At 40.8% G+C, this 24,756-nt stretch overlaps 1 protein-coding gene across 1 annotated transcript in view; it reads left to right on the forward strand.

Moving 5' to 3' along the window:
- Window positions 1–24,756, forward strand: part of csmd2 (CUB and Sushi multiple domains 2) — a 217,994-nt gene that overhangs the window by 59,298 nt on the left and 133,940 nt on the right. The window contains exons 4-5 of the mRNA XM_053863846.1: window positions 12,438–12,632; window positions 22,284–22,491. Coding sequence (XP_053719821.1) covers window positions 12,438–12,632; window positions 22,284–22,491 — 403 coding nt within the window. The remainder of the gene's footprint in view (window positions 1–12,437; window positions 12,633–22,283; window positions 22,492–24,756) is intronic.

Raw genomic sequence — 24,756 nt, forward strand, 5'->3', positions numbered from 1 at the left:
GCTGGGACAGGGATGAGGCCAGTCTGGGACAGAGCGTGACTTGGTTTATGACTTTGTCACAGCCAAACTGCACAGAAGCGCACATTCAGAGCTGGACACGCACCGGGCACCTCTTCACTTCTGGAGAGACGTCACTCACTCGGCAACCCCTCCCACATGCAGCGGCCACACACATAGAGGAACAGCGCACCTGCAGCAGACACTCTACATTCACTCCTACAAAAGACTATTTTAAGGCTTGGAATGCATTCTTTCATTTCTCCCTCCTTTTATTCACCACCACATTCAGTTACTCCCTGCCAGATTATCTAGTTGCCGTCCAGCCTAGTTGTCCAGCATGACTTGGTCTGCCTGTCTGAACTCTGAATCTTGCCCCTTAACCTTGGATCTTGTCTTCGGCCTCTGCCTTGTCTGGAAACTTGTTTTGGACTCTGGAAAGTGGTCCTGCCTTCTCCGTGAAACGTGTTTGCCTCGTCGAATTGATCTTCTGGTCTTGACCCTGGACTGGTCATAAACTTGAGTTGTTGCTGAGTCTTGCATTTGGGTTCACGGGGTCTGCTTCCTCGCCTTGTGACACACCCAGTTTGTAAATAGGCAGCAATAGTGAAATACCTAGCTTCTTCAGATGTCTGTCTTGCCCACTGCTGACACCTCTCCTCATATCTCAAGCAACAATGCTGGCTGGACATCGCACGATTCATCAACACTGCTGCGTTTTTTTGTTTTTTTTTGATGCACCAAGTTCGCCCTTGAACAAATTCGCAGTCTTATCACAGCGTCACTTCCTCATCGTAGTGTAAATGTTCCCCATGAGAATCTGAGTCAGTCATACAGTATTTGCCTGCTACGCAACTACAGCCTTCCTTGTACCCTCAACCGGGGTTCAAACTCTATTTACTCCATAATTTTCTAATAGAAACACAAATGTTGCTCAGATTGAAATCAGGTGTCTGCCACCTGCTTGTGTAAAGTAGTATCTACATCCTTCTCCGTAGTTGCTGCCTGATTTGTTTAAATGCAGAGATGCTTTGTCTTCCAATTTTGCCACTAAAGACTGTGGTTTTCGGTGGTTTCAAAAGAGAAAAAAAATCCTTCGGCAGACGTTTGACAAAAGTAGCAAGGAGAAAAGCTCAGTGTCGCAGCTAGCAAACAACCTCTTTTCTTTGTTTTGTGCCTATTTCAGGCCTTCTTGTTTGTGAGAGAGCAATATGTTTACGCTGAAGTCAATTTCCCAAGATTTGAAAGCAGGTCCCCAACCACCAGTAGACAAATATCGGATCACAGACACTGGCTTTTACGCCCGATATGTGTCGGTTGCTGTATTTTCTGCGGGATTGTGTCTCACAGGAGCACCTGCTTTATTTCGGTCCCTCTCCACATCATCACCTTACTCTCTATGACGCCTCGATTCAAAAGTATCTATTTGGCTTAATGAGGCCAGGTCTGGGAATAAGCTGACATTCTGCGTGAAGAGGTGGTGAGTGTGATTATTTTGGGAAGCGCACATGACATCAGTCTTGTCTTGGCGTTGCACAGCTTCCATACCTGCCTTCTTTATCCTGCCCTGCCCCTAATTGGTGGTTTTCCTCATATCACAGCAAAATGACTGGAAAGAGCAGTTGACGTTTGTAAAATCATGGATATAAAATCATGAGGATGTCAACCAGGTCGCATTGCACGTCGAAGACCTACCCTGCCGAAGCTTTGACCACGGCGATGCTGCCATGCAGCAACTATTTTTAGATATACTACTCACATACTGATGTACTTGTACACTCATTCAGTATTAATATTTTTTTGTGGGTTTTTTTGTGTCACTCTGGATGCATTTAACATTTTTAGAAAAGTTTGATCGGGAATATGATCACCATTTTGGTGGTGTTCAGGTGCACAAGATGGATTTTGGGAGGTTTTGTCGTTCACTTTTATGGCTTTTATCTGCTGCTCACGCCAAAAGAATTGGAAAAGCATGGCTGACAAAACATTCACTAAAATTAAACAACTGTCACATGACTGAGGCGACGAACAGGTTGTTATTCTTCATTCATTTTAAGATTATCATGTTGGACTTAGCCAAGATTTATGTAGCTGAGCTGTAGCTCCCTTTATACCAGTTAATTGCTGTCCAACCCTTGTCCCAGATTTTTTATTTATTTATTTATTTTTGTTATTGTTATGAGTAGTAGTAGTAGTATATGTATACGTCATGTTTTTTCCAGCTTTTTTCGGGGACGTTCAAGTTCTGGATTTTCGTTCGAAATCCGATGCAAAAAAATCTGGAAATTGTTGTTCGAACTCCGATTTGTTTGAATTCCGGGACGTTCGAAAACTGAGTTAGCACTATATATATATATATATATATATATATATATATATATATATATATATATATATATATATATATATATATATATGAAATAACATTGTCCAAATATTTGGACGATTCACTTCACTAAGATTCACTTCATTACCTGTATAGAGAGCCTCAAACAAACAAGGCAGCACTAAAACTTCATATTTATAGTTAATAATGTTAGTACAGAACAATGACAATATTTGATGAGTGGTCTTAAAAACCTCACTGTCTGAATTTATAACATCAATGAGATTAAGAGAAACCCTTTGACTCTTTATCTTTGCTACATGTATAGATACATATTTTGCACATAGTTCATGAAAAACAATCAAATAAAGGAAAGAACATATTTCATAAATTAAAAGTAAAGTAAATAAATAAATAAAATTCAATATTAAATGGTGAGAATTCCAAAGTTTTAAACTGACTCCTAGGTTAAGATGATGTCAAGAAAGTACTTTGTCGACAGGCTGTCACAGTTCAGTCTCATTTGCATATCTCGGGAATGTTTTATGCATTACTGAAGTCAACTGAGTCTTCTATCTTAAAAATAAACCGCACCACACAGCCAGCTGTCACATAGACAAATGAGGTGCAAGGTCCCAAAAAAATAAAAACAGAACCGTAAGAATGGCGTGGCAGCATAATTTGGCTGGTGAAGCCAAGCATACACAATAAAGAGAATTTGGGTTAAACAAGAAGCACTTCACTTGTGTGTATGGTTCAAATATTTTGACTTGCGATTTTGGCTGTGAAAGTCTTCCTCCAATTATTTCTAGTTCAGTCTACTTTTTTTCAATTTATTTTTTTTAGATTAATAAAGTATCTATATACAGTAACTCTTTGTTTCTGTCAATCTTTGAACGAAGAAGATTATTATTTTTTTAAGATTTCCTTTTTGTTGTTGTGTAAAGAAACTCAGTGGTTTGAGGGTTACTTCTGTTCGGAGCCCTGGAAGTGACATGCATCTGTTCATTTTTTTGGATGTGACATGCATGACTTTGTTTTTTTTTAGCCTGAGATAGCAGTTATCTCGTGATAGTTAGTATCTCAAGATATTTTTTTATCTCAAGAAACCATTACTTCCTGTAACCACTGTGTTCCCCATGGCTTCGTAACTGTTCGTCAACATTGTCATTCACTGTCTGCAAGTCAGAATATTGCCGACAGCAAAGTCTGTGCGCTTTTAAGACTCTGATCAAGTGGCTTCTACTCAAAATAATACCACATGTGGCATGCATGACTTTATTTTATGTATCTCTGTATATATCTCGAGATAATTTGTATCTCGGGATAAAAAAAAATAAAAAATAAAGTCATGCATGTCGCTTCCAGGGACGCGTAATACGTATAGCTTAGCCAGATACGGTACTACAACAGTTACGAAGTCATGGGAGACATAATGGTTCCAGGAGGACGTATACATAATACTTATACGCATGCACTGACATTTACAATTGTATCTTGAGATAAAAATGATCTAGACATTACTGTTATCTCGAGATATGCATTATCACGAGATAACAGTTATCTTGACATAATTGTTATCTCGGGCAAAAATAAATGAAGTCATGCATGTCACATCCAAAAAAAATAAACACATGCATGTCAGTTCCAGGGCTCCGTACTCCTGGGTCGTGATGGGCCGAAAACGTTTCATGTAGCGCCAGCCTCATTTTCAGAGCTCAGTGAGTTGCAAATTCAGTCAACAATTATGTGAACTTTCATTGAATATTTTTCTGCAGATCACCTGGCTCTCTTTGCGTTGAGGGTTTCAGCCCCATTTGCATAGGTTTACACCACAATGTGATGCCTCAAAGAGCCTCTATGTTTGATGCTGTGCAGAGAAATCATTAGCAGTAGGCAGGGCTAGAGCAGAACTCTGGGTCCCTCAAACTCAAATGAAGTAGCTCTGCCGCCTCACAATAATGCCATGGAGTTGTGAAAATTCTTCCCACCAAATGAGTGAAAGCACTTTTCCACCCAATTGACTCAGAGTTGTGTCAATGCAAAGATTTTCTGCCGCCCCCAGGTGGCCAAAAAATCTTTCCCTTCATAAATGTTAATCCCTTTGAAATGTCAAGCTCCGGAAGAGGGACAAACATGCGACTGTGAGTGTATACAACATGATTGATCGCATGTGTTCCTACCCCAAAGATCTCGCTGTGTTTCCCTTGGCTGAGAATTTATTTATGGCACTGGCGGTGGTGTTTGTGGGAGTGAGATATATCGAGCCATGAGTCTCAATGCTGTTTGTCACCGGAGATGCAAAGAAGGCTGAATATTTACAATCATAAATGAATATTTGGCCGCTCTGTTTTTGGCTTCATTTGTATGCTTCAAAGTGATGTGTCATAGATATGGGGTTCCCCGAGCGTCATGGTTCCACTGACAAGGACAGAGGAGGAGAGCATGGGATTGAAAGGAGATGCCAAGGTTAAAGAAACATATTGATGAATCTTTCCAATGTGCCAAGTCATTGAGACAGTCTTCTCTGTACAAGTCAGATAACTAAATGTGTTGAAGGAAACGGGGTTAATTGATTTTTGGGCATTGACCCACCAGAATGTGCCTGCTGGGCAGAACAGCTCCATGTATTAACACTTTCTGAAGCCATGGTGGAACAATCTCTGATTCATAACCACCTCCCGCAAATCGGGGCATTTATATATTGACAATATATGCCTGTAAATTCCTCTCTAGGCGGGCCGTTGCTGTTTCCAAGGCAACATAGAGAGTAGCGGTAGACAGAAGTGAAAACAAAATGGGGAAATGCAAATCCATTAGACTTTGTCAGAAAGGCAAAGCTGCAGCTAATGACGATATGAACACTTCTGTGCTTGTCCTTTTTTCCCCTTCACATGGAAGTAGAACTAAAATGTCCTTGATCTAAGCGCTTCATCCCTTTTAACCCCATTGGGGCTCCTTTAGAGCAAGTGTTTTTGGGGATGATATGAAGTTAGACGTTTATTTTTTGGTTTGTTTGGATTGTTAACAGTGAAGTTGGGTCTTCACCAGTCCAAGGAAGATGTATGAATCTGTCACTGAAGGCTATTGTCTTTTCAAAGACAAAAAACAAGCAAACAAAAAGATTGTTTGTTTGTGTTACTCGAGAACAGTTAAAAATGATTTTCAGAATACAAGATGCTACACGCCAAGTTGTCCAATACTATTCAAGAAGGGAGATGTGTTTTCAAACGTTGTGTTGTCAAGACCACACCAACTGAGGAAGACATTATTGAGACTGAAGAGTATCGAGAGCGAAACAAGACCAATATATTGGGAAATCAAGACCAATACAAGATCAAGATACATGTAGGTGGAGACAGTCTCAATGTGATCCACAAATGACAGACGGTGGGCGCAGGCTTTTGTTCCAATGAAACAAACAAAAGGCATCATTCGGACACCTTATATGTGTTTGGGTATCCTCCTGAATAGACCTCTGCTATATGCCAAATAAATAAACACAACCAAAGTCAGTTTCATAAAACTACCCATTACAACTGAGCGTCTCTGGAGATTCTCACTCCCATAGTGACGATGTTTGAAAGTCCACTTGTGAGTAAAACACTCTTCCTTCCCCACGTAACTGTATAGGAGGAGCGGTCCGGACATGTGTTGGCGAGACGATTGGAAGCTCCCTTCACCAATTGACACTGGATGTCATTCTGTATTTCACCTCACCAGCAGAATGTGGAACATGTACATCAATTGAAAGACCAATGGATCAACAGTCCACTTGTGAACCTCAGTGTATTTTGCCATGGGAGTGAGAATGTGTTGTCTGGGGTCCTCTGGCTGGGGGCTGACCTTCTGGGTCACCTTCAAGAGTTGTGTGGACTCTCTTGTTTGGTGATCCGGGGGTTCTGGCTGAATAATACAAATAAAACCAAACCTCTGTTCATCTTTGTATTTGAACAAATTCAATGAAACTTCAACATCCTTTTTTAAAAACATTATAATTACTTACCTTATAATACACTACAAAATTTCCGCTCATTTTTTTTTTTTTTTAATTATGTGTAATTCAGTATCACAACATGACTTCATTGAATTCCGCAGTTGTTTTTCTCACATAATTCCCTGCTGTTGTATAAGACAATCAACATGGAGGAGGATGTTTATTGAAACTTTGGTCCCTCAATGAAAGCACTTTCAGGTAAAAACAAATGCTTCAGTGCATCATTTTTTGTCTAAACTGGAAAGCAGATTGTTTTGATCGTCCCTTGATGTTTAAAACACTTAGCAGCTCTCCCTTGAGATAAACACCAAAGCGCTTGGGCAATTCTGTAAACACAGCTCTGTTCTGTCAACTGACAGACAGTCTGTATCTGACTTTAATTTTCAGGAGCCCTCTCTTGTTTTGAGCACACAAGGCCGTCTCAAGTTACTTTCTGGGGGAGATAAGACGGTGCATTTCTGCATTCATCAGCCGCTCTAACCAGAAGTGATCGAGGTTGCCAGTTTGCCCGGCCAATGTGGAGAGAACAGGAGGCATTGATTGAATTGCTGCTTGACAAAGCAGAAACTGCTTATTGAGCTAATGCACCTGTGTGTTGAAATCGATCCTGCAATGTCACTCCCAAATGCATAGTAGGAAGAAGAGGAAGGTAAGAGGTCCAGGGGAAAGAAAGCGAGCGATTGTATACGGTGGATGGCGAATGCGATTGTGAATTGCTCTGTTGTTATTAATACAGATGTGATTATAGAAAATCCATCCAAGATGTCAACATACCTGCTTGAACAATGATTAATCCAAGTCATTGCTTGAGCCATGATCTTGTGTTCAATCACGTATTACCAGGCTTATCTCTGATTCTCAGACTTCTAGAGAGCTCTGACCATGGGATTCTGACAGTGCGAATATTCATCTTGTTTTGGCAAACATGCAAGGACAGATCTATGAAACAGGACCAGATCCTTGATTTGATGGTCTAATAACCAAGATGATCATATCAAAAACCTTCGTGAATATCATAATAGATTAATTCAAAATGTTTATAATGCTATGTTTTTGTTTTCTCCTTGCGATATGGGTGTAACAGTCTTCGGATTGGACCGTTCGGTGCCGGGCCCATGGTCCAGTCGGCACATGGACTGATCTTGCCGCATTTGAAGTGTCACATCCAAACATAACATTTTTTTTTGGTAATAAAGGTGAAAGTTGTGATCATTTATAGCCGTGGTACAACATTACGGGAAATAAGGACCTTTGAAAATCATCTTGAAAATGGTGTCAGTTAAAAAAAAAAAAATTCAGACTGAATTGAGCTCAATACAATATACTTTATTTCCAAAGGCAATGAGTGCAAAGACTGCAAACACACAACACATAAATAAGTACATGCTAAATAAAAAAATATATATATGATAAGTATAATTTTGTTGTTCGGTGAGTAGTTTTTGGGGTGCACTTGTTTTGCACTTGAACTCCTTACATGGGCGGAGACTGGCATCTCACAGTCTGGGAGTTCAAGGTGGGGAATCTTAGTGTGTGTGTGTAAGTTGTTCAACAGCTCACGAAAACCGTGCATTAAAACAACGTAGCGTCAGAAATAGCATCAAGACAGACGGATCTTGTGGTGAGCCACATTTGTTCACATCTTCCCCGCATGGTATTCAGGTGTATTGCACTAGTGAGTTCCACTTTTCAGTTCTGTCTACTATACATTTACATCGGAATTTTGACGCTTATGAATTCATTTAAAATTGTTCGCGTCCGAATCAAGACCCTTTGCGGCAACATTTGTGGGCAAATGTGAGCGTTTGGCGTCGCATGTGACTTCATCTCAACAAGGCGGGGAGTGAATCTGATGCCGCACATGATGTGTAGAGGGTTGGGCTGAAGGAGAATAAAGTGAATGGTCAAATGTTGCAGTGACTGGACAAAATTGCAGCGCTTAACAGAACTCACTGGGATTGGTTTAAATTGTGTTGAACATCACAATTGCTGTATAACTCAGAACAATGCCAAAGCAAAGCTTGCGTGTACTGTGAAATGCAAAAGTTTTCTCGCAAATAAGTAACTGAACTACTGATTCATTTTTGCTGGGAATTGAGGTGTACCAACAGGATTAAGAATTATAAGACCCCTGGCATGTGTGTGCACGCGTAAAGGTCCGTGCACAGTTGAGCATACTCCCATGGCCTTGCTGTTGTCCATTGTGCTGCAGAGTGCCAAGTAATGACGGACGAGGAGCATCCTTTGCCGCTTCAGCGGTGGAAGTGCTTAAAGTCTCCAAGCCCCAGGGACGAGCCATGTCACTGTCTTCTGTCCAAGTGACTTATGGAGCTGCCAGGACAAACAGCAAAGGGCTGCTTTTATTCCAACGGTCATATGAGGCTGCCATCTTGCAGACTACGAAGAGGAAAAGTTGGTGAAGGGCAAAAAGCTTGTTGTGTGTTAAACAGATGCCACTAAGTGCTGCAGCTTGTGTAATAATTTGCGGGAAATTTCTGATAAATGAAAGTGCATTCCAGGAAGGAAATTAATGGAGAGTAATGTAAGGTCGTCTTAGCCATTTTTCAAAATTGCTTTCTCATTGTTTCTCTTAAGCTCCTGTGAGTGTGCATGTGTGGATTTGTTTTTCTATTCCCTGCGAGTGTGTTGATATGGGTTTAGTTTAGGTGCCCTCAGGAGTAAATAGAATAGATTGTGATAAATCGGTTTAAGCTACCAGGTGCAACGCTCTGTTGTGGGTACCTTTAATTCCTTTGCACGGAGTCGATTAAAAAAACGCTAAAAACAGTAAAGCATTTTTCAATCCCTCGGAAAGTTGTGTGCTGCTTTCGGTATGTTGTAAAAATATCCAGTGATGATGTAGCCGTGCCTTTCTATGTCCTCTCCACGTTTTCAATATTGTATTGTAGAACAAAAATAGTGAGTACATGCTCATGTGTGTTCAGTGATAGGAGGCCACAAACAAAGAATTAAACAATATTTCTTGTAGGCCTATGTGAGATCGGGATTCAAGATTGATTTTCACACAGAACGTATCCCAAGATTTCGTTTTTAAATCTCATGCTGCTCATATTGGTGATGAGAAGAGCCCTCTTAATAGTAAGCTGTGGTCTTTGGATTTGAAGAACTAGTTTAATGAAATTGCAAATTCATGAGTGCCACCTACTGAGCTCTGAAAATCGCACGTGGCGGACTGATCCTTTTGTGGCTCCCCGCCTTAGTCACACTACTGAAAGAATCACCGACTGAATTACACAGCTGTTTGATGGACTTTAAATAGAAATTGACACATTGTGTCACAAAGAATGAATGGAGCGCCATTCCATGGTTTACCTAACCCCATGTTGAGGAAGTCGGAACGTGTGGTTTCATATGAAAACCTATTGTGTCAAGACGCTGCACTGACAGCTTTCTTTGTTGTCAATTCCACTTTGCCATTGTCAATACATTACGCTACATATTTGTTTGTCAGTCAGTAAATTAACTTGAACATTTTTTACTGCGTGTTTTGGGAAAATTTTCAAATGTGAGAGGATTTCTATCTGGATCCTGTAGGCTGGGCACTTCCGTTTTTGGCCACACTTCACAGACTTGACCATTGTTCCCTCCGTGTTCCTGCTGAATTGTTCATGTTTCCGGTCACTACTACTTCCTACTGTCCATCAATTTGAATTTGACTCAAGACGATATCAATGTTATTTGAGATGCTCAAAAAGCATAAAATTACACGGATATAATGAATGTCGGACAGTGATATTGGGTGAAAATCACCATCTTGCAAATGAGGTCAGCACTCTTTGTGAGGTTTTCCGGTCCTACTTGTTTTTAAATTCCAACTACACTTGTGCTCAGGAAGCTTTTTTGGGATTCTGCAGCCTGATGAAGACACACTTAGAGGACGATGGTGAAGATGAATCCTTTCAAGTCAAAGACATCCACACACCTTGATCTCGCTTAAATAGCCCAAATTGTTCAAAGGCGATGCACCTGTACATAAGTGTCTAACCTAAAATATGCTTGACATCATCACAGCGATAGATGTAAACCATCCAGGGTGAGCTCTCGCACGGATCCTTTGAAGCATTCATCCCTGCAGCTAATGTGCTACCAGACACACTGTCCTTGTGTTTATGCTAATGCGGTTATGATGGAAAAGGAGGCTATAGTAAGACATCTTAGCTGGTCAGAATAAAGGATTTGGTGCAGTGGAGCATTTGAATCTTGTGTCAGTCTTCCCTTCTGACCTCTTAATTTTATTCCAGTCTTCCATAGACTTTGCCGGGAGATTTCTGGGTTATTGGATACTTTGTTTTTTCGCCCTTCATCTGACAGTTTTCTGAGACCCAATTAGTCAAACGCGCTTTCAGTGCGTAACCCTATCAGTCATAGCACTTATGGTGGCAATAGGAGGTCCTTCAGATTTCATAATGATATGGTTATTATCGGTTTATTATCTATTGGTCTCCGTTGATGGTGTCCTCTTTGGAAGGGTTGCTGTTATTGTACTTTAACTAGCATGAGAGAATGGTAGCTCAGCCAGAAGACACCACTCACACCTATGAAGACGAAATCTGGGTCATGATCAAATGAATAATATAAGGGATGCTATCGACCAGTGGAGGACGGTACATTTTGGTTTACTCAGTCTCCTCTAAGATGAGTAAATCAACCTCTTAAAACCGCCACATTTCCGACGTTAGTGGTGGGCTGATCAGGTTTCTTAAAATGTGGCATGATTTTTAGTAAAATTGGTTCCCAAATCCAATCGTTTTAAAACAATGAGTGCCATCTGAAAAACTCAAAAAAAAAATGTTTCATGCAATCTTCCCTTTTCTACAAGTCACAGAAGCCGTCGACATTGCACAATAGCGGTGTAACGGTACTGTGCACGTAGCATTTGTGACCCAAGATGTGGACATATTTTTCAATATGTGCAGTAAATCCATTCTTTGTCTGCACAAGAAGCCTGCAGTGACTGTGTTATTTAGGTCTCAATGCTTCACCTCCAACTCTAAGTCCTTCTCTACAGCCAGGGAGGTCAAGGCTGGGAACCTTTTTCCTGGCGGCTGAGAATAAATTAATAGTATTATTTCAGTTGCAGGTTAGGATAGAGTGCCTCACTGACCCTGGGCTTGTCACTGCCATAGAACACAATTGGCTTCCGCCACTCAAGCCAAGTCAACAAATTTAACAAGAAAATGTAAATGGCAATAAACTGTTTGTTGATAAAAAAAAATTAAAAAAAATGAAGTGTAGTATTTGTTCAATACATGCGCAAGTTGTCACCATCCACCTCAAGCAAAATTTAACGTTATAAACGCTGGCTTTATTGTGCGTGAGCCATTTTTTAATTTAAAGACTGAGCTGACCATGTTGCTGTGGGGAAGCTTTGATGCACCTGACTAAGTAGGACGAGAGATGAAAACAAGCGTGACTTAAAAACCGAGCATTTCCAGACTCAAAATGAGTTTTGCCTTCAAGTCCTCCCTAATCTCATCCTTAGCTGCTTATCCATTGCTGGGAGATGTCAGCAGGGAGCACCAAACTTCTCTTGGCCTGAGGCATCCAGAGATGTCTCCAGGCTGGTGTGAGGATATAATCCCCTAAACTGTCTTGTTGTGTCAGTCCAGCTGCCTGCAACACATGCAACCTAGTCGTACAGCCAGGTGAGTGTCTCACCAGATGGCTTGCCACCTTAGCAGCCTTCAAAAGTTAACATCACTCCTCAGAGTGTAGTGATTTTGCAGTTGGATTTTTTTTTTTTTTTTTTTTTTTTTTTTGGTGTGTGTGTTTGTGTGTTTTCTAATGGTTAGTGATTTTGGCAGCATGAAATATTGAGAAAACAATCTGGAAAAAAATGACTTCCCACAACTAAAATGACAATTATTTAGCAGAAAGAAAAGGTGATATTTTATTAACTTCCCATCGGGACACTTCAGTCAGCTTCAACAGATGTGCTTATTAGAGTAGTGAAGGAAGAAAATGTTGCCCTGCCTCATGAGGAAGCTTCGTCTTCTCCTTCTCCACCACCACAACCACCACCACCTCCGCTTCAGATCAGTCAGCGTGTGCATGCTACACATGTATAACGATACCCTTTGTCCTCTGTATCCGCAGCTTTGCCCAGCTACACTTGCGGTAATCCTGGCCAGCTGCTGAACGGCCACCAGCAGGGCTCCACGTTCAACATTGGCGACAAAATCCGCTACAGCTGCAGCCAAGGCTATGTGCTGGAGGGTCACACGACCTTGTCCTGCCTCGCCACTTCTGCAGGCACAGCTGCATGGGATTTCCCCCTCCCTTACTGCCGAGGTAAGATTGACTGGTAAAAGTACAAGAACAAAATATCTAAGAATCAGTTCAGTTACATTCTTTATTGACATTGGACCATTGGAAAAAAAACAAAAAACATATATATATGGCTACTTTTTTAGCGACTATTTTTATTATTATACTGAAAATATTCTCTCAACGATGCACAAGCTACAAAACGCTAACATGTCCCCATTGTGAAGTAACGGACCTGCCTCCATATAAAGCAATGGAGCCAGGCAGTTGGCCAGCCAGTCACTTAGTCTGGTCGTCTGGGACTTTTTCTCCGCGACAGCAGCGGACAGTCGAATTTCACATTGCAAAATGTCCAACTACAAAATTAGCTGCTGCAGATGGATTACATAAAACATTTGGGGAATTTGATTTGCTCATGAACCACAAGACGGAATATGAATGTTGTCGGGAGGCTATCCAGGCTAATGCTAGCTGGAGTGAGCGTGTAGTTTTCCTCATCTTGCATCATTTGTCTCTAACTACCTCTTGGCCCAATGTATCAGTTTTGATGTGGGGCACTTGTTCAGCATGGCCGGACGTCGCAGTCTGGTGACAAGGCTGGGATTTGTAAAATGCTTTTCATGTAAACAAACATTGCCATATTTTACAAGGAAGCTCAAGGAAAACATTGGAGGCGGTTGGATCCACTCATTGTTCATTTTGTTACTTGATGTTTTATTCATGAACATGTCCCATTTTCTTATTTACTTTAAGTCATTCTTATTTTATTTCAGTTTTATATTTTAGTAAATCACTGTTGTGAGTTTAAAATTATTCATTTATTTAATATGTATGTTACTTGGAAAAGTTTGAGATTAGCATTTTTCCTTTCATTGGGATGTGAAAAGTGGCGGAGTGTATTTGTAATTCTGTTGGTCTGTTTTACTGTTATTGAATAGAGAGGTTTATTATTCATCTTGCTCCCTTTTCGGGGTCTCAGTGGGCTAGAGCCTAGAGCACTGTGCATTCAATAAAAATAAAAATAAAAATAAAAATAAAAATAAAAATAAAAATGTAACCGGATATTTTGGGGTCTATTTTGGGGTCGTATCATGACTCAAATGCAGATTTGACGGGTCAAAAACTAGATATTTACGATATATATATATCGACGTTTATTATTTATTCCCACTGAAGATAATGACAAACACTAAAACAGATGTTCGTTCAGCTGCACAGACAGATGTGATACCCATATACTACAGAATACACCACGTGATTTGGCCTTCTCCTCAGGAGGCTATTCAACGACACCTTATCTTATCTCCATTTAGAAGCAAAAATTTCAATTACACACCCGTGAGGACCTCATTGAATCAACATTTTGCATGTTTCTCATTACCATGTCCCGCAGGTTACGCTGGCATCTTATTTAACGCGACAGGACATCATGCGTTTCCTCCTAGTCGGGGTTGCTTGCCAGTTGTCCGTCCTCACAGTTGGCAAGAACCCTGCAGTGATGACACCTGCTTGTGTGTGCTGTCTGAATCAAGTTGACACGATTCCTTATGAATGGCTTGCCTATGGTTCATCTCAACTAGAACATAGATTTGAACACACACAACACACCAGTAGCGTGCCGTCGGCTTGTCGGCATGGGAGTCTTCCCGTCTTTTTGCATGAACATTAACCAAAGCAGTGTGGCAGCGATTAGCCGTGAACCTCTAGTGAACCAATATAAGAAAAGAAAGAGGGTAAGAGATCACAGACACTGCACCATTTCTGTGTTCTAAATGTCCCAAGGCAGTTGCATAATTCATTCAAAACATAGTCCAAATTAAAGTGCAGATATGTGCAGAGCAAAGCTGATCTCATTTGTTACTCTCAACACTGCAGCTTATTTTATTAAAGCGACTTAATACGATGGCTTTGATCCAAACCATTTCATTTGTGAAGCACGTTATACATCAGTGTAACAAAAAAAAAGTCTAGAAAACCTATTGAAACACTGCCTGCCTGTTTGCACCATGTTATGCTGTATGCGGCACCGTCTGAAGTGACACACAAGAGAGTAGTGATGGATAGATGAGGTATCATGAAACAGTATTGCAGGGTGGTGCATGGTTTTAAATGATGTGTGGTTTCATTGAATTAGCTGTCTACATTTAAACATTTTTCAGCAGACAGTAGCATCTGGTGGCCTCTGAAAATCAGCATCCTCACCAACCCTGCAATGCAGTGTCATGAAACCTCATTTACCTGTCACTAGTAGAGAGAAAGCTTTTTTTTAATTTACTCGCCAGGTGCTTATGTGTTTTCAAGATATTTGTCGGGACACTTTTCATGCCTTGTAACTCCTTGGCTACCTCAATGATAGAAATGTGGCACAGCTGCAACAACTGCGTCTGAGCAGCAACATAAGTGGACTATAAGAGAAATATTATGTGACTATAAATAAGGAAAAGTTGAATTACATTGAAATGTACAAACAAGGTTTGCAAGACCCCATGTCACAGCAGTGGTGATCTCAGTATTCATTTGTGATGTGGGCGATTTCAAGCACTTCTTTGCAGGCCCCAACCTCAGGATAGGTTGTGATTTATAAACTGAAACAGTCTTTCGATGACAAAACATTGTTCTTATAGTAGGGCTCTTAGATTACACATGCTAAATATGGTTAGTGAATCAGCTGCCATGAACGTTGTACATCTGCTTGGACATGACGATAGCGAATAGAGGATTCAAACTGAATTTTCTTATGAGACTCACATTAAGAGACATTAAGAGATGTTAAAAGTTGCACAGTCAGACGAGGTTCACAGCTTGTTGCGCCATCTATTTATCTGACTGTGAAGTGTGAAAAATGAATGTGGTTCGTTTTTTTTCATTCTTTTTCCTCCAAAAAACAACCTGCCTCTACTGATCACACATCCTTCATGTGATGATTTAGATTTTTTGAGCTGAATATGCCGATTTCTGTTTTCACCCAGGCCATCCATTTCAGTTTCTAGTCCCTGTAGTTTCCTTGAAAGCATCTCTTTTCATTCAAGTTGTTGTGCTTCAGTGACATGTCAGCCACACCCACCATCTACTCTGTTTATGAACTGCAGGGTTTCGGCCAGGATCCGTGGCATAGCCCCGCAAAAAATATGTTTCCACTTTATTGAAATACTTTAGATCTCATGAGAGTACTGTAAAAAGTGATGATTTTCTGATGGCGTGGCAGCCCTCATTGAAGTCATGGGGGTGCGCCACGCTCATTTACATGGAGTGGAAACCCTGATCTGTATAATGTCTGTTTGTCTCACAAATGAGGGATTCACATTTTTAGCCTGGTAGGAATGAATGAAAATAAATAAATGAAACAAATCTGCATATAATATTCAGTGAAACAAAGAGTATATAATATTCAGATTTTAGATTTTTGCATTTAAGGCTGGAGCTAACAATTGATAGTCGACCAGTCACCGACTGCCTTATCGATCAGTCGACAACCCCGCATACGACACGGACTGGTTGCCGAACATGACAGTATGTCCGATTCTATTGTTACCAATAAAATATCAATATATACAAAAATAATGTATGTGAAGTGTGGTAAACACTTGCATCATCTTAAAGGTTACTTCGAAACTTTACATTTACATTTTTGTACCCAAAATGTCGAGTGAGAGGTATATGTCCTTTGATGTGCCCTTTGTGAAATGGTCGTATACAACACTTTCGAGAGTTGTGATGGTCAAATAGCCTCGGCCATTTCTCCTCTTATTGCCGCTTGTGACAGGAGAATAGTGGTGTCATGACAATCGACTACTAATAGTCGACTAGTGGTTTTAGCCCTACGTTTGATGGTAAAATAATTGCCATGTACGCACTTTGAAGTACGTACCAGTGCAGTGCATGGTCTGAAATTGTGCAGTTCTGTTTCATCCTTTGGTCAGTGTGGATGTTTATCTGTTGCTGGCTGTTGTAGTTCAATATTTCAGTTAAAAATAATTGTTAGGATATCAAAAAAAATTCTGGGAAAGGTGATAGCAAAAGTCAGTCATGATTCAAATGGGTTTGTTGTATCATTGTCATGTTGCTTTCTCAGCTTTTTCTGGCCAATGGGAAGCACTGTAAAAAAGGTTTATTGAGGCTATATGAGTTTCAAATTCAACAACTGTACAATAGAAATAGAGTCCATGATTCATCCCCTCGGTGGTCAATCGTGATGAGGATGAGGTTTTGTCATTGTCAGACACTACAAGTTGACACTTTCTGCTCCTTTATCTTTGGCGTTGATCTACGATTTCTGAGGAAACCTCATCATTTTTAAGTGCCACCGACTGTGCCCTGAAAATGATCCCACCGTTTCATTTAACACTGCTGCACCAGTTCCATGATGTTGAACCCACGAACCATGAAATGCAATTTTTTTTTGTTAATTCTGCGTAAAATATCCCTGTTTACATTCCTCAAAACATTGGAAATGAAAACAGGTTCAGATTTTCTTTTTGGCACCAAGAAAGCGAGACTTAAAAGGCATGAATTCCATTCGAGGAAAATACATTTTCAAGGAAAACATATGCTTAAAAGTCGAATGCAAATTGATAGAACAAGCTTTCCTTGTGAAGCTATTTTTGCTTCCAAACACATCAAACTTGGAAGCCACTGAGAAGATCGTGGACCATGGAGACAATATCTGAGACAGGGACTTCTCAGATGCAAGCGTTGCCAGGGGACGGAGACGGAGCTGGAACAGTTGCCAAGATTAGATAAGAAATGAAATGAAGCATGCGTAAATACTGATGCATATTACACCAAAATGTCTTGACAGTTGCATCCATCCCCATGCCGTCCCGGATCATGGTTTCCATGGCGTTGTAAGGGTGGAGGGAAAGCTTCTTATTCTTTATTGGAAAGTGTAACATTCTAAGTGACAGGCTTGAAAAAAAGCACCATCCAACCATGGGAAACATTTTGACATATGGTGAAGGAAACAATATCTGCTCAGCTGGCTTGGATCTGCCAGCAGTACAATGTGTATCTTTTCCTCTGCACGCTCTCATCGGGCAATAGCAACAAAACCCCCCAAAAAAGAGAAGGGGTCAGAGTGAAAAGGAGACTTTTAGTCCCAGACTTTTCTTGAAGTGTGAAGAAACTGTTCTCTGTGGAATATCAATGCACTTTCTCATCCTCTCCTCTGCCTGCCGTCTACTTCCTGTCACTCCCACTGCAACAATCACCTGTCACCCGTCTCACCAGCTCTCCCTTTCTTTATTGTCCTTCCTCCCTTCACTTCACCCGCACCTTTCCCTCACGCATCCCGACTTGTCATCTGTCATCCTCTTCATCTCCTCCCACCCGGCCCCCTGTCGTGGTTTCCATACTATTTAAGTTCACACCTCACAGGTTTTCGTTGGTCTGTATACTCTCTTACTCTCCCTCAGGAGCATTGCTAAGGTGGAAGGCGGGTTGGATGATGGACATTGCAAGATGCTCCTTCTCCTTTCTTAGATTTGGTTTTATCATTGAATCTCAAATTATGGATCTCATAAATACCGCTTCAACAATCAGATACCTTGCCATTTTTGATATGTGTCATTGCAAAAATTAGATAATAAACATCAGATCAAAGTGTGCATTTTTTGTAGAAGTAGTTTGGCTATTTATTCATAAAATATGAGAAGCAGAATAAATAGAATAAATAATGGAAAATCAAACTGTGAATAGACCACCGATGCAAATGCCTGCTGAAAATTTTACCTCTGCAACTCACCTCTGTGTATTTCTGAAATGCGAGAGGAAACCAGAGTTCCCACCAGAAAGAAATGCAAAGGTGGGCGTCAGACAGAAATCAGATTTGAAGCGAGAGTCGCCATAAGAAGGAACAGCCTTCTTGCTGACAAGTGGGTTACGTCCTTGATATACAAAATAAACGTCTGTTTTAAAACCGGATATTTGAAAGATTAAATAATAAGCATGGTAACTACATTGCACACAGATTTCTCTGCATAATAATATCACCTTCTGAAAACCTAACGTTGGAGAAACTGGAAAACTAAATGTAGAATATGAGAATATATGGATGCATATATTGCGGGCACCATATACTCAAATACTGAAATGAAAATAAAAATACGTTTTATAAGGCTTGTTTACGAGGGTCAGAAATGTGTATTATTACCGCCTTCATACCTTATTTATCAGTCCTTATTATGTTGATATTGTGCGTTCATATATGTTTATGTTCCAGAAACACAATGGAAACAGTCATTTTTTGACCCTCTGGTGTTTTAAAGGAGTGCATTGGATTTTGACCACGCACTTATGGGATCAACTCCATCCCACAATATGCCTTTTGTTCTGTAATAACCTGTTCCAAAAAAAAAATCCACGATTATTCTAATAATCACAAATGGGCTCTGTGTGTTATAAAATAATTCACTTGGCAGAGGTCTGTGTTTCACGTCGCCCAAAGTCATTCCAAAAAAAAAAAATCCATCCAGGAAAGATAATGCACCATTAGAGGCACTAATGATCATATCAGTTACCAAGGAGGGAAACTGCTCTGGCAACACTTTAACTGCATTTATTATTTAATGGTATCCTTAAAACAGTCTGGAGGAGGAAATTGTTGCTTTGATTAACACAAATCTGAATTAATAAGGACTTAATTACTCCTTTGCATGTTGCAGTCGGTTGCATCACACACTTTACCAGACTCCCTCCTGACTGTAAGTGCATTGTTGGCCATTTTGAAATCCAATAACTCCTGTCATGCTGGCCTTTGGCGGAGTAAACACGGACGAAGGGATGTGTCGCAACTCATCGCACAAGCGTTTGATCTTCAGGAAAATGAATGCAGATTTGTAATAGATCTTTGGAGCATCAAACTCTATATGAAATTATTTTAGGAGCGCCTGAATAAAAAATAATAACAATGAATATTCTTATATTCTATACAGTGTTTACAAACTTGTTTTGTTGTTTTCAATTATTTTAATTTTTATAATTTATTTTTTTAAATAAAAACATAGATGTTGATTCCACACTCATTCTGATCATAGCATGGAGGCTCAAAACTCCAACGGACACCATTTCATTTTCTCTCCCTCTTCATTTGTTTTGACAGTACAAGTTGGGTTTCCCTGAGGCGAGTGTGTCGTCTGTATTTATTCCAGTCGCCATCCTTTTATGTTTTATCAGGCCAATGACAGCATTTATTAGCCACCACTTTCAGTTCATTTAGGCCGTGTCCACCAAGAGAAGCCTTTATTTTTACGTAATCCCCAGACCGATCGACATCCAAGTCAAAGAGATCAGATAACACGTCATTTACGCTGTGTTCCGTTTCTCAACCTAACACTCGGTTTGGGCCCTAACACTTGGTTTTGCACTTTCACATCTATGTGTAGTGTGTCTCAATACAAGTAACATCCGACTTATGACCTGCTCGACTTACGTCCACCCGTACTTACGATCATGGCCAGCGGATGCTTATTTTTTTTAATTCGATGTCTGGCACCGCAGCACGTAGCAGCCCGGCAACACGTACGACAGTTACGGCAGCACAGTATCGCAGCATCTCACTCTCACACAGCCATCTACCACTACAGTCGTACCAATAACCCTTGTGTCGGCTATTTTGAATGGCATTCAACTTACGTCCAATCTGACTTACGCCCGGGATCGGTTCTGACCGACCGTTCATAAGTCGGATGTTACTTGTACTGCTAAGACCCTGGGCACTCGGCGTTCACCACTTGAAATGATCCCTTCAAACCGAGGAGGCTCCGATGCTGACTTGAAATGAAGTGGCAATATGAAGTGTGGACAGATTTCCAGGATTCGAAAAACAGGGACATTTTAGTAACAAGAACTATTCTTCCATTTGTTTACTTTCTCTTACACGTTAGCGACCCGAATGGTCTACCATGTCCGACAACATGAACAATACAACATGTATGTACAACACTATGTTTTTATTTCTTCTGAACAAACAACAGTCACCTTGCATCCATGCTAACGTTAACATCCTCATACCTCTAACAGATCTATCACCGCAACATAGCGACGCAACATAGCGACGCAACATAGCGACGCAACATAGCGACGCAACATATCTATCTCCGCTGGTTCTCCAAACCAACTGAGATTATCAGCGCCCATGCAAGAGGTTGCAAAAACGTTGGCACTGACATTTCCAAAACGTCTCCAACACTGGATATGCAGGAAATAAAACGGCAGCCAATGACACGTCTTTACGCTTGACGCAAGTGAACGCGTGTTGCAAGTGAACACGTCAAGTGTAGTCCCAATTCTTAGGGACGTCAATCACTTCACTTTGTTGCCGGAGGGCAATTCATAGTGGAGGGCACAGAACTAAGTGCCAGTGTTAAGGTGAGAAATGGGACACAGCCTTACATGTATTTGGCACGTGACTGTTGGAACTGCTTATTCATCATCTGCCATCAGTGTTATGCAGTTCACTGATACAGTTAAAGGTACAGCTTACAGTACAAGCTTCAATCTAAAAATGCTAACTCAATAGCATGTGTTGAATCACACAGGAATCGGGACTAGCATTTGTCATGTGTTTGGACCAAGAAGTGTTGAAGGCAGATCGCCCAGTTGATAATTTCAGAATGATGCCGGGTATTACTCAATAAACTTATCATGGTTCTCCACAGGGATCTCGTGCTATTTTATAGGTTATTTAAAGGAGCAGGGTGCTGACCTTCTTAACTCGAGTGCAGAGATAAGGTGCACATTTCTGTCTTACATGGAATTGCAATGGAATTCATATACTCATGGACCAAGCAGAAAGGTACTAGAACACAGAAAATAAATAATTCAATAAAGTAGGGTGGGCACTTAGATCAACTGAGAAGTTTTTGAGTATTATTTTTTTATGCTTCTATCCCGAAGGTTTTTGAACTTTTTATCAGCGCAATTTCATTTGGTCTCCTTCATCTGGGATATTTTGGGCATGAGACATTGTATGATGTAGTACTCCTGGAGTTGGTGCACCGAGAAGTCTACCCAGTGAATGAAATACATCATAACAAAAACACAATCTGTTTTTTTTTTTCATCAATTCATATTTTTTCTCTGTAATCGGTGAGTTGAAATTCATCTCTTAAAGGGCCACCCCTATTATGAAGTAAAGCATAAGTAAAAAGAGCAAACAAACAAGGAACAACAGAGAACAACGCACATTTTGGAGTTCGCAAAATGACTGCCTCTGACCCCTTTCTTCTGAATACAAAGTAGAACATTGCACCTTAGCTTCCTGGGTACAAAATGGCTCTGCACTCTTAGACAGAACATTCAGTGTCACATGGCAACTCAAAATGAGAAAACAATAACAAAATATAATACTACAACCATATTTCAGTTTGTCTTATCATCACGTATCACAATATAACTTCCATTGTCCAATAACTGTTTCGAAGTGCAACCTAAACGTGTGCTCCTAGAATGCGATCGCAGCAGACAATAAGATCGGAATGTGAAAAACATTACGGTAATAAAACATATTTGGAAATAACAGAAGTAGAGGAATAACTTCAACATAAAACCTTATCTTTCACCTGGAAAGTCCTCAAACTAAGCCCTTCTGACAGTGGTATTTTTGCCAAAACTTTGGTTGTTGTCATTGTCCTCATGCTGCGTCTTTCATTCAGTATTGGTTTTGTGTATTCATTGCAGCGGACGACGGGTGTGGTGGAACGCTGCGAGGCCAGAGTGGGGTGATAACTACTCCCAATTACCCTGCTGAGTACAATAATAACGCCGACTGCACCTGGACAATACTGGCTGAGCCAGGAGACACGATTGCCCTGGTCTTCTCCGACTTTCAGCTGGAGGACGACTATGACCTGCTGGAGGTCAGCGGTACCGATGGCTCTTCACAGTGGTAAGTGGCAACTTCCTCTCTATTTCTTCCTTTTTTGGTTCTGCGGAGCAAGTTAGGGTTACGTGGTGACAAGGACTTTTAGAGGCTATCCTCCACCTTCAGACAAGAGGAGGAAGTAAGCTGGTTTTGTCACACTGCCACTGGAATTCAACCATCTGTGTTGGGACTGTGTGAGCAACAGCTAATTTAACAGAAGTTCTGGCAAGTAGCGAGAGTTATTTTTAACATTACCGGAGCTTTTATGAATCTCATCTTTGGATTTCGGCCATACCGCAATTTGAGTTCATTTCGTGCCGCGTCCACATTTATCTTTTACAGTCAGTTCATGTTCAAAGCACACTCACTTTTCCACAATTTTGTTTTACACACCACCGGCAATCACGATGAGAGCGTTGGATTTTTTTTTTTTTTTCTTCAGTCTCTCGCCATCTGCGGCAGCATCCTCTATATGTGACAGAATCACGGTTCAGGAAGTAATTAGTGGGCTCAATTACCACTAACAGTCTGCACATAGTGTCACATCCTCCATCCCCCATTCTATAATATGACACTCTCATTCACAGCACACGCCATATGGACACAAGTGGACGTTTTCATCTGTCACTTTTTCACATTGAAAAATAGTGGAACTGCTCTGCCATCCAATGTTAAGGCGCAGAAATTGACAACGTACATTTGACGCCGTTATGTGCACAAGTGACAACTTTAGATAGACATGTACAATACAGGTGTGAAGAGATTAGACTCGCCACTTGAGACCTCCATGAACAACATACTCTAACTCCCGAACCATCAGAATAGTGATCATTGTGAGGTGGGCTTTAACGTCAAAGTCAGTCTGTCCATATTGGTGTCACGTTAAAAATGGCACTTTGAATTAAAAAAAAAGAAGTGTTACCTGCTACATAGATAGATAGATAGATAGGTAGACAGACAGACGGACGGACGGACAGACAGACAGATAGATGATAGATGGATGGATGGACGGACTGACGGACGGACAGATAGATAGATGATAGATACATGGACGGACGGACGGACAGACAGACAGACAGACAGACAGACAGACAGACAGACAGACGGATAGATAGATAGATAGATAGATACATAGATAGATCGATTGATAGCTAGATTCTTAAGGCATGGTGCCATCAGTAAGGTGGAGAGCCAGTTAAGATGCAATATACATGACACCTACAATGACGTACTGACCAGAGCTACTCAACCCCTCCTTTTGGAACGTCACAAGGGAAGGTTTATTCCAGTGGAACACTGGACGACTGACTTCATAGTCAATACTGGACGCAAAAGTCCTCCTGAAAATAGTCGCCGGGAGGTTCATGAAGAATCTCTCCAATGAAACCCTGACACCCACAGTTGACCTGAGCAATAAATAGCTCACCAGCTTTGGAATGGCAGCAAAGGTAGATGCATCACCTGAAGGCAACCTTTTCCCACTTTCTCAAAGTCATATTATTTTAGATTCCATTTGACATTATCTTTAAGTGTGCGAACTCTGCCTGGATATTTAGTCAAGGCGTCACAGATTACTCCGATCTTGGCTACTTAAATCAGTTAACTGAAGACGCTTGAAGGTAAAGTAGAGATGCGTGATCAGTAAACAGGCCTTGTTTCTATTGGAAACAATCTTGCCACAGGCGCTGGTTTCCATTTCTCCCAACAGGCCCTTCCCATGATAAATAAAACATATGGTATTCTGAAGGTAATCATCCCCCTAGGAAGTTCCCGAGATGAATAATGCCATTTTTTTCTTTTTTTTCGAACCGTATTGCTTCTTTGGTGAGAGCCGCACTCAAGAGAATCCAAGGGAAACACATTATAATAGGATAGAAAGCAATCCAATCGTGGCATCACTTAGACATTCTTTACACATTTACAGATCCAGTCCATCAAGAACAGCTTCAGTTGCAAAGCAAAACATTGACACAAATGCAAAATGGCTGCTGTTTTGTGTTTTGGAACATATATAATCATCCAAATGTGCAGTTTACAGAAGATTTTGCTGTCGAGCTTTATGCTGAGGTTTAACTGAGGTTTGTGGGGAAAGATGTGTCGCCTCCGTTCACGTAACGTTGGACACTTGTCGGCAGTTAGACAGAACAAAAGAGAGGATCCACTCACTCTCAATGGTCGTCCTGCTCAGTCTTGTGTGACTAAAATTTCCTCCTAATCTCCAGCGCCGACTTGATTGCTTCCTCCTCCTGCTTTGGTTTAGTGTCTTGTTTGAGATGTTTCATTTCCTCT

This window comes from Synchiropus splendidus, chromosome 4 (genome assembly GCF_027744825.2).
Source record: "Synchiropus splendidus isolate RoL2022-P1 chromosome 4, RoL_Sspl_1.0, whole genome shotgun sequence".
Classification (NCBI taxonomy): Eukaryota; Metazoa; Chordata; class Actinopteri; order Syngnathiformes; family Callionymidae; genus Synchiropus; species Synchiropus splendidus.